The sequence below is a fragment of the Pantherophis guttatus genome, chromosome 12 (genome assembly GCF_059756535.1).
Source record: "Pantherophis guttatus breed Tessera chromosome 12, ASM5975653v1, whole genome shotgun sequence".
NCBI classification, from domain to species: Eukaryota; Metazoa; Chordata; class Lepidosauria; order Squamata; family Colubridae; genus Pantherophis; species Pantherophis guttatus.
Genome location: NC_142074.1, coordinates 7,960,167 through 7,971,323, shown reverse-complemented (window position 1 = coordinate 7,971,323; position 11,157 = coordinate 7,960,167). Strand labels below are relative to the sequence as shown.

Below are 11,157 nucleotides of genomic sequence, written 5' to 3'. Positions count from 1 at the left end.
CTTGATTAATTAAACACAGCATCATTTTGCGAATATAATAAATGCATGCATCTTATTTCTGTGGAGTTGCTTGCAGATTTAAAATAAGAAAACAGAGAATATGACTGATATGGACAGCCTTTTATTCAGGTTCATCCCCTTTGGCAAAAATAACAGCTATGATCCCCATAGCCAGGATTTTTTTCCCTTACTCTTCTTTGCAGAACCTGTCTAGTTCAGAAATAATTTTTAAATCTCCTTCCATGCATTAGATGAGAGTTCCCCAACATTTCCAGCTTTGCAGATCAGGGGTGGGGGAGAGGGGATTGCTCTGCATGAACCGCCGGCAAGTGTGTGTACGCACATGCAGCTCTGTTTGTGCAAGTGGTGTGCACGCACACCTGCCACTCAGTGGAGTGTGTGCATATGCGCTCTGTTGTGGCCCGCCGGCAGCCAGCAGAGCTGGCAGCAGAGTCAGACAGTGAGGAGGTTGGGGAGGAACTTGGGCCAGTCCTGGGGGCTGGGAAAAGCTTGGACGAGGGCTTTGTGTCGGAGGCAGAGAGGGAGATAGACAGCAGGGAGGCAGAGGAACAACTGGAGCCTGTTCCCAGTGTGTGCATGCGCAGAACTGCCAGAAGACAAGAACAACTCAGAAATCAGGGTCGACTCGGGAGTAAAGCCACACCTTGGAGGTGATTGGCCCCTCCCATAGGAAACAAAAGAGGAGCAAACAGAGGCTTTTGCAGGAAACCATTCATTCATTCTGTGACTCTGAGAGACTCTGTTCCAAGTTTTGCCTTGTTGGAAACAATTTACGTGGCAGTTTGCCAAACGAGATAAGGTCTGTGTTGATAAATATTCCTTTGAAAAACTGTTCGGACAAACGTTGCTGATTGAATGAACGTAATTCAGAGTCGTGTAAATAAAAGAGGTTTTGCTAGTAATTCCTACCTCCTGCTTGTTAAGGGAGCCAGAACACGCTCGCCTGCTGCTCGTGCAAGTGAGGATGAGTGTGCATGAACACTTGCTGGCCCTTTCCGTGGCCCAGTTGCAAACCCCTCATGGCCTAGTAGTGTGCTGCAGCCCACAGGTTGGGGATCTCGGCATTAGATGCCAGAGATCTGCTCCGCAGATTTTAAGAATTAAGTGAGAGGGATGTAAAGGCCATTCTAAATGTTCCCCCCCCCCTGTAAATACTTCATAATTAATCTGGAACTATGTTTTGGACCATAATCCTGCTGATGTATCCCAGGAAGCCCAAGAATATTTCCGCATTAGATGGAATCTAGTCGATCAACTAGTTGATCAGTGATGCATGCAACACCAATGTACAATTATCACATGTGGAATTCTAATATATATATATATATATTACTGTTTTGTGAATTGACTTGGCAACTTATCTTTTTTTACAGGCAGGCTCAAAATCAGGAGGAAAACAAATAACCTCAATACTTTTTTCTTCCAGCACCAATTTAATGAATGTTAAATTCTGTTTCACAGGTTTATATGTGGCAGCGTGGCACGCCCTATTACTTTGGACAGTTTAAAGGCCGGAGTCGAGTAGCAAACAACACAGGAAATGCAAGCCTCACCATCTTCAACATGCAGACCTCAGACACCGGGACCTATAGGTGTTCAGTTTATAACTTTCAGGACGCTACCGCAAGTGAAGGAGAAAAATCAGTGTCGGTCAGCGTGCTAGGTACTTATTTCTCTTTTTTGTCTTGAGCGTATTTCTGTGCTTGTCACTTGCTACATTGAATTAAAGATTCGATCATTGGGTTCCACATCAAGCTAAGCCAAAATGTATTTTGCATTCTGTTCTGGCTTAGCGTATTGAATGTAAGAGCTGTGGTTGCGCAGTGGTGAGAATGCTGTATTGCAGGCTAATTCTGCTCACTACCAGGAGTTTGATCCTGACCGGCTCAAGGTTGACTCAGCCTTCCATCTTTCCAAGGTGGGTAAAATGAGGGGACAGATTGTTGGGGACAATATGCTGACTCTGTAAACTGCTTAGAGAGGGGTGTAAAGAACTATAAAACAGTATAAAAGTCTAAGTGTTAAGTATTCAGTCATTGTCATTGATCAACACTGTTTATGGCGTTAGTACAATGTGTAAACCTGGTTAGCCAACAAGCTATGGCTTAAGATGGTATGTGATCTAGTCTATAAATGTTTACTTGAGCTTCTGGTTAACTATCGGCAAAGTTCATATTTTGCATTGAGGTATTATGTGTGTATATCAGATTTGAACTTGTTTCATTGAGGTTTATTAAACAAACTATGATGTAATGCAACAGGCGAGCCAGTAAAAACAAATTTTGAGTGCAGAGAGATAGTACAGGGATAGAATCCATGCAATTGGCTAACCAACCAAATTATGGTTCATGTTATATATATATAAATGCAGTTGGTTGAGATTTATACATTAAACCATGGCTTAACAAGGAACGACTTGGTCCAAGGTCTAAATGTATACTTCCTGCTCAGGATTCCTCTCAGTTCTCCTGCCATCCAAGGAAGGCCATTTGCATTCTTCTTCTAACTCAACATTCCAGAATTATTAAGTCTTTTCTGATCTTGTAGAATTATATATTTTTCTAGAGTAACAGAGTTGTCCCTTTTCACAGTTGGCAATTCTGGGAGTTAAAGTCAACATATCTTTAAATTGCCAAATTTGAAAGTTGCTAGTCTCTATCCACCAATGATATATTTAAAACCTCATTTCTGGAGAATTACTAAAGGGTCTAGAATAGCCATCTCACAAGTTGGGAAGCAGGTGCCCAATGCATCATGAAGGCACCAGACTAGGAAAGATTCCCTTAGAACAGGAGTCACCAACCTTTTTGGCATCAAGGACCAGTTTCATGGAAGACAATTTTTTCCATGGACCAGAGAAGGGGAGGACGGGTGCATAATCTAGATCCCACCCATGCTCAGTTTTGCTCCCTGCCACTCATTTCCAGCTGTGCAGTCCGGTTCCTAACAGGACACGGCCCGGTACTGGTCCATGGCCTGGGGGGTTGGGAACCCCTGCCCTAGAATATAAGAATACAACACAATGAAGACAAAGAGAAATATAATGTTGATTTCACTGCTTTGTTTGCTGTTTTGTATTCCAGTTCCTCCTTCGAAGCCTCTCTGCAGTTTTGGTTCAAGCCATCATCCTAACATTGAAATTGGCCACTTGGTTACTTTAGCCTGCATTTCGGAAACTGGTCTGCCAAAGCCAGCCTACAAATGGTACAGACTAATCGGAGATAAACAGCAGCCTGTTACTGAGTTATACAGTGAGTAGCTTTCTCCTTCCAGTTCCTGTGTAAAGGCTGAGATGCAACAATTCAGCATCTTTTTGCATCGTGGTGACCAGAATTGGACACAGTATTCCCAGTGTTATCTCCCTGCTTTATACTGCATTGTGGAGGCCATACGTGGAATACTATGTCCAGTTCTGGTCATCATGATACATCATGACACTCTAGAACTTGTAATTAGGGATCTGGAAGCTAAAAATACAATGAACATTTGCGGGAACCGGGTATGTCTAGTCGAATGAAGAGAAGACATAGGGGGTGTTATGATAGCAATCTTCCAGTATTTAAGGTGTTGTCACAGAGAAGAGGGAGTTAATTTATTCTACAAAGCACCTGAGGGCAGGACAAGAAGTCACCGGTGGAAGATCTTTAAAGAAAGATCCAAGAATTTTCCTGACAGTGAGAACAATTAATCAGTGGAATGACTTGCTCCAGTGGAGCACTGGAGGTTTTCAAGAAGAGATTGGATAGCCATTTGTCTAAAATGCTTTAGGGCAGTGTTTCTCAACCTTGGTCACCTGAAGATGCGTGGACTTCAACACCCAGAATCCCCCAGCCAGCTCTGCTGGCTGGAGGATTCTGGGAGTTGAAGTCCACGCATCTTCAGGTGGCCAAGGTTGAGAAACACTGCTCTAGAGTCTCCTTCTTCTTCTTCAGGAGATTGGATTAGAAGACCTCCAAGGTCCCTTCCAATGCTATTATTCTATGTTCTATATGGTCTATAAAATGATGGCAACTCTCGGAACTAGGAATTCCCCCCCAAAAGCTTTAAGGATGAGTGGCCTCCTGACCGACAGTAGGATAATCTGTATCAAAGGCGATCTCATTGATAAACACCATCTACTCTTTTCCTGAGATGCTTAAAAGGAGGAGTTTCCATGAAGGGTTGGACTTCAGGGCTGGTAAAGTTCTGTCACCAAGTCTGCTTTTTTATATATTCCATCACGGAAGGCATCAGTCCACACAGCTCTTTAGGGCTACCATAGTCATTTGTCCTCCCCAGAACATATTTTCTTGGAAAGCGGACTTTTTTTCAACAGGGGTCATGCATGTTGTCTCTCAACATCGCCCTGCAATTGTCACTCACCACCTCAGAAATCCCCCTATCCAATGTCCTACATTGATTCCATGCCAATAAAGAAGAATATCTGTAGCTCAGAGTTGAAAGGAGGGGTCCTTGGTGCTCTCTGAGCTTGGCTGTTTTCTTGCAGAGATTTCATTACCCAAACTAGGTAACTACCTAGAACTTTGGGTAATGAAATGTCTTCAAGAAAACAACCAAGCTCAGAGAGCACCAAGGATCCCTGGCTACTAAAGTGGTAGATGCTTGGTGCATCATGTTTCTGTGGCAAATGAGCTCCCTGCCAAGCATGAAAGAGATGACCTTGGGTAGTGGTGGGCTTCTACCGGGCGAACCGGTAGTGGCGGTGGTGGGAGGCTCCGCCCACCAGCCCAGAAGTCATCACGGATGCTCTGTGCATGCGCAGAAGTACCAAGGGTGAGCGAAGCGAGCGCTCCCAGTTCTGAACCAGTAGCGAAGGTAAGAGGAACCCACTACTGACCTTGAGGAAGGAATGAAAGGGCAAAGAAATGGGGCAGGCAGTAGGGAAGTACTTGGAAAATAGAGATTACACAAGTCCTGAGCTTGAATCAAATACACTTATGTGGTCCTCGACTTAAAAAATTAAAAGCCCAAAAATTTCTGTTGCTATGTGAGACATTTGCTAAGTGAGTTTTGCCCCATTTTAGAACCTTTCTTTCCACAGTTGTTAAGTGAATCATTGCAGTTGCTAAACCATCCCAAACAAATGGGATGTTTTACATGGTTGATAAGTGAATCTGGCTTCCCCAATAACTTTGGTTGTCAGAAGGTCGCAAAAGGGGATCCCATGACCTTGAGACACTGCAACCGTCAGAAATATGAGTCAGTTGACAAGCAAAGTTTGAGCATGTGATCATGGGGAGGCTACAATGGTTGTAAGTGTGAAAAATGGCCATAAGCCACTTTTTTTCCATGTCATAACTTTGAATGATCACGAAATGAACTGTTGTTAGTTGAGGACTACCAGCATGAGAAAAAATTGCAAAATAATTCCACCTTGTATTTTTTTTGTGCAAGTTGGACAGAGAGAAATTCAGATAGGCTTTCAAGCTTATATTAACATACTCTACAACAGGGGTGTCAAACTTGCGTCGTCACGGCGTTGTCACGTGATGTATTGGGACTTTTTTCCCTTTCGCTAAACTGGGCGTGGGCGTGGCCAGCACATGACGCATCTGGCCCGTGGGCTGGGAGTTTGACAGCCCTGCTCTACAATAAAGTAGCATTCCTGGAACCTCTACAGCAGGGGTGTCAAACTCGATTTCATTGAGGGCTACATCCGGGTTGTGTTTGACCTGGGAGGCTGGGTGGGCGTGGCCAGGATGGGCGTGGCCAGCTCAACATCACTTGTGTTGGGGGCACCTGTTGTGGCCCAGGCAGGGCTGGGGGCATCCTTCTGCCAGCAATAATAGCGCTCAGGAGGGCTGCACGCTGGCAGAGACCTGCAGGAGGCTGTCATGACCGAAAACAGAGCTTGGGGGAGCTGCTGAGGCAGAGGCACCGCAGGCTGGTCCTTTGCTGTTTCCAGGGTGGCCTCGTGGGCCAGGTCTAAGGGCTGGATGAGGCCCACGGGCCTTGAGTTTGACACCCCTGCTCTATAGCGTTTGTTCCTTAACTTGGCCCACCTTAAAAGGCTGAAACTTCCCATCTTCCAAAATCATCGTCATCATCATCTTTTATTCATTAAACATGAAATTCAGTCAACTGAACATTTAAGAATGTGTCACAAATACGATTGACAGGTGCTAATGGTTGATACGGGTTGCTGCCAGAGTCCTAGGTATCAACCAAGTATCTTTTTAAAATATATGATGTTCTGAGTAGTGCAGTTTTTTGCAGTTCCACTGGTGTTATTGCAGGAAGCTGCAATTTCTTGATGTATTTTATAAAATTCTTGGACATGGTACCAAGTGCCCCAATTACAATGGGTATCACTGTTACATATCAGTGTTACGTCTGTTACCTAGGTATCAACCAAGTTTTTTTTTTCTTCTTCTTCTTCTTCTTCTTCTTCTTCTTCTTCTTCTTCTTCTTCTTCTTCTTCTTCTTCTTCTTCTTCTTCTTCTTCTTCTTCTTCTTCTTCTTCTTCTCCTCCTTCTCCTTCTCTTTCTCTTTCTCTTTCTCCTTCTCCTTCTCCTTCCTGCTCATTGTCTCACTATCCAAGTGACTCTCGGCAAAATCAATGCCAACACTAGCTAGTTACAAGATGTGTGCTTAACAACTTGACCTTCCTCCCGTCTTCCTTTTCAGATCCTTACTCAGGACGCCTGGTTCTAGGCAACCTGTCCCAGTTTGAAGAAGGCTATTACCAGTGTACAGCTATCAACTCTCTTGGGAACAGCTCCTGTCAAATCGACCTCACTACAAAACGTTGAGTTTTGTCTTTTCTGCTCAATTTAATTTAATTTCCAATGTTTTAATACTATTTCTTGTTTAAACAAGCCCTTTATAGTTAAAAACTCAAGCATCCCATTCTTGAAGATGTTAGGGAACCAATGTTAGATCTCCTTGAAATTTAACAGAACTGGAATAAACTGGATTAAAGCATTTCCTTTTGGGCGAGATCCAACCTAGAAATAAGGAGAAATTTCCTGGCAGGCAAGAACAATTAATCAGTGGAATGGCTTCCCTTCAGAAGTTGTGGGTGCTCCATTACTGGAGGTTTTCAAGAAAAGACTGGTCAGTCTTTTGATCAGAGTAGTTAGTATCTCTGGTCATGCCGAACGGGTTGGACTAGAAGACCTCCATGGTGCCTTCCAATCCTATTATCAGGAGTTTTTCATCCTGTTGTGTTGCCCAAGGCAGAATGGCCAAGTTTGCACATAACACACTAATAAGACAAACAGACAATATGTATAAATCTTGCCAAGATGGATTAATCGCCTTTCCTATTATGTAGTCCACTCAGAAGTGTGAACTAGCTGCTTCACACCTTTGCCAAGGAGTTTCTTCTATAAACGACAGGAGTTTCTCTCTCCCTGCAGATTCAGAAAGTGGCATTATTGTGGGAGCATTAATTGCGGCAATTCTAGCTGCTGCCTTGATCTGTATCGTCGGTTGGATTCTAATCTCCAGAGAGAAGAAGAAGAGGAGAAAAGAGAAACCTATAGCCAAGGAAATGCAGTAAGTTTGTAGAGAGATTTTTTTGGAACAACGCTTCTCTGAAATTTGTCCAAAACCAGGTTGGCTCATGGTTTTAATTCAGAGTTTGTTGGAACTATAGTTTAGCAAGTAAGTCACAAGTGTATTTTTCTCAGCAGAGGTGGCTGAGTTCCCATGTCAAGCTGTCAATGATGGTCCTAGAATAGAGTTGTAGAATCAGCCTCAAGTGGCTTCATACATCACTGGCTTCATATGAGCTGTGGTGGCACAGTGGTTAGAGTGCAGTACTGCAGGCTACTTCTGCTGCCTGCCAGCTGCCTGCAATTTGGCAGTTCAAATCTCACCAGGCTCAAGGTTGACTCAGCCTTCCATCCTTCTGAGGTGGGTAAAATGAGGACCCAGATTGTTGGGGGCAAGAGGTTGACTTTGTAAACTGCTTAGAGAGGGCTGTAAAGCACTGTAAAGCAGTATATAAGTCTAAGTGCTAGTGCTATTGCTCTCACAGTAAGCTACAATCCTAGCGGACTAACCATAGCTGGTTCACCTTAAGCGCTAAACCAAATCCGACTTCAAAGCGTTCTTGTGGGGAAAATAGGAGGAGAATGAAATATTAGGTATGTTCACCACCTTGAGTTATTTATACAATAAAAGATAGGATAAAAAAAATCAAAGAAAACCTTCCCAATTCCCAATAAGTAGCAAAGGATGTAATCCCAGGCTAAGAATTGTAATTTATATGGACACATAAGGAACCAAGTTGAATTTATGAGTAACCAGGCAGATTGGTGGATTATTAAATTAATGGAAGATCAATAAAGAGAGATCCAACTTAGAACTAAGAAATTTCCTGACAGCGAGAACAATTAATCGTTGGAACGACTTGCTTCCAGAAGTTGTGGGTGCTCCATCACTGCTGTCTTTTAAGAAGAGACTGGACAGCCATTTGTTTGGGATGATATAAGTGTCCTGACATGAGTAGGAGGTTGGACTAGATGTCCTCCAAGATCCCTTCCAACTCTATTATTCCATGTTCTATGTCAGCAGGTAAGTAGGGCTAGACTGTTCATTCCTTCATGGGGGACTGTCTAGGCTATTGGGCTAGTTGACTAGACCCTTCAAGAAGATAGTGATGAAGACCCTTCAAAAAGACCACCTCAATAACATTGCCAAATAAACTGCATGTAGGCTGAGAGTGAAACTTGAGGGCATATAAAAGTATAGAAATATAACCAAGTTGGATTAGCCTAAAAGGGTCATTGTAACCTTCTCCAACTTGGTACCTCTTTTTGCCCTGGACTTCAACTATCAGCATTGTGCCAGATACCCAGGAATGATGGAGTTGAAATCTAAGACCTTGAATTGGGAAAGAGCCTTGGTAGTACAGTGGTTTAATGCACCCTGTTATTAACACAGCTGCCTGCAATTTCTGCAGGTTCAAATCTTACCAGGCTCAAGGTTGACTCAGCCTTCCATCCTTTCTAAGGTAGGTTAAATGAGGACCCAGTTTGTGGGGGCAATAAGCTGACTTTGTATAAAATATACAAAAGTATGAAAGCTATTGCTTAACGCATTGTAAGCCGCCCTGAGTCTCCGGAGAAGGGCGGCATATAAATCAAATTAAAAAAAAAAAAAAAAGATTACCCCCACTGAGGTTTTTGATAAAAGAGTTGTTAGAACTCCTACAACATGCTGCATCAAGAAAAATGCATGTTTGTCTAAACTTTTCAATTGTCTAATATCTCTGTGTCTGTGAGAGGAGATTCACTTCCAAGGGGCCACGGAGGGAGGGGCGAGGTAAAAGGCTACAACCCTTCAAGGAGGCAATGGCTGATTTGGGGCATTTATCATTCCCCTCCAGTAATAACATCACCCTGTTCTTGGTCCTGCAGGACTGTAACTGGCTTTTTGGAACCAACATGTCCACGTTGGCAATCGAAGCGTGCCTTTAGCCCACGTGGAAATTTTAAGAAGGGGAAGAGAGAGAAAAAGAAAAAGGGGAGGGGGAAGGGGGAGAAGAGGAAGAAAGGAAGAACGGAAGAAGGAAGGAACAGATGAGAAGGAAGGAAGGAAATGGAAAGAAAGGGATAAACAGGAAGGAAGGAAAGAAGAAAAACGGAAGTAGGGAGGAAGATGGAAAGACAGAAAGGATAAACAGATGAGAGAGGGAGAAGGAAATGGAAGGAAGGAGAAATAAAAAGATAAATACTGTATTATCCATACAGTATTGTAGTATTATTATTCATCCTTCTTACCTTCTTTACTCTTATCGGTATTATTATGATTACCATTATTCTGTTGCTTTGCATATACACTGAGAGCTTCTGCGCCTGAAACAAATTTCTTGTGTGTCTAATCACACCTGGCCAAATAAAGTATGTTGAGCCTGGATAGCTCAACAGACTAAAAGCCTGTCATTAACATTCAGCTGCCTGCAATTACTGCAAGTTCGAATCTCCCCAGGTTCAAGGTTGACTCAGCCTTCCATCCTTTCTAAGGTAGGTAAATTGAGGACCCAGTTTGTGGGGGCAATAAGCTGACTTTGTATAAAATATACAAAAGTATGATTACAATTGCTTAACGCATTGTAAGCCGCCCTGAGTCTCTGGAGAAGGGCGGCATATAAATCTAATTAAAAAAAAAATAATTCAATTCAATTCACCTTTGTTTCTTGTTGTTTTTTTTTTTTTGCAGGCCTATGGCTGCAAAGGCGGAATACGCTGCGGTGCCCAGCCAAGCCAGCGTTCCCATGGCTGCCGTCCCACCAAACAAGGATCCTAATGAGACCGGAGAACATGATAGCCCGGGAGAAGCCCAAGTTGCCATATTGCCTGAAAATGAGACGCAGGAAATGGGCCATCAACCAGTTTCCTAAAACCAGCAGTTGCCATTGGGGGAACCCCAAAAAGCAGCCCATCTAATCACGAATTTGTACATTGATCCCACATCTGTGTCTTCCAAATAATGTCACGCTACCATTTACTGTATTTTTCAGAGTATAAGACGCACCTTTCTCCCCCCCTAAAAGGAGGTGAAAATTTAGGTGTGTCTTATACACTGAATGTAGCCCCGCCCACCCACTGGCCCCCACTTTTTGGCTTCTGCCTCCCAGCAGTTTACCTCCTTGCAAGCAAACAGCAAGAAGAAACAGCTCCTTTCAGCTTCAGCACAGCCTAATTAGCACAAGTTGATTGGATCGGCCTCCCGACTCTCAGCTGATTTGCTCTCAGCTGTTTTGCGCAGGGCTCTGCTGTTTGCTGCAAGGAGGTAAATTGCTGGGAGCAGATTTTTTTTTTTCCTTGTGCTAATCAAGCTATGCTGAAAACAAAAATGAAAGTAAAGCAGGCTGTTTGCTGTTACGAGGCAAAATTGCTCAGAGGCAGAGGGAGATTTCTTTTTCTTCTTTTCCTCACCAAAAAAGGTAGGTGTGTCTTATACTCTGAAAAATACGGTACATCTAGCCATCTGAGATCAATTTCTCCAGCCTTCTGTCCATTTCACATGAGCCCATAATCTGACCAGATTCGCACCTCACCGAGATTATCTAAAACTATGATTTATTGGATAAACCACAGCAGCCGGGTACCTCAATCACAGAGGAACACGCAGCCCTGGGACTGGCTAGTGTCCTGAAAGTCCTCCCTTCGCCTTTTAATTCAT

At 43.4% G+C, this 11,157-nt stretch overlaps 1 protein-coding gene across 1 annotated transcript; it reads left to right on the top strand.

Annotated features, from left to right (window-relative positions):
- Positions 1 to 985: 985 nt before the first annotated feature.
- VSIG1 (V-set and immunoglobulin domain containing 1) lies at positions 986 to 10,602 on the top strand. The gene is made up of 6 exons (XM_087877647.1): positions 986 to 1,069; positions 1,483 to 1,684; positions 3,105 to 3,272; positions 6,649 to 6,768; positions 7,383 to 7,521; positions 10,192 to 10,602. The coding sequence occupies exons 1-6, from the start codon at positions 986 to 988 to the stop codon at positions 10,370 to 10,372; spliced, it is 894 nt and encodes a 297-aa protein (XP_087733773.1). The 3' UTR covers positions 10,373 to 10,602.
- The last annotated feature ends 555 nt before the right edge of the window (positions 10,603 to 11,157 follow it).

Bases quoted from the DNA above. Each gene is read 5' to 3' on its own strand.
- VSIG1 (XM_087877647.1), top strand. From the start codon at position 986: ATGAGTGTGCATGAACACTTGCTGGCCCTTTCCGTGGCCCAGTTGCAA. The intron at 1,685-3,104 runs GTACTTATTTCT...TTTGTATTCCAG, and splicing joins AGTGTCGGTCAGCGTGCTAG to TTCCTCCTTCGAAGCCTCTC. The intron at 7,522-10,191 runs GTAAGTTTGTAG...TTTTTTTTGCAG, and splicing joins CCTATAGCCAAGGAAATGCA to GCCTATGGCTGCAAAGGCGG.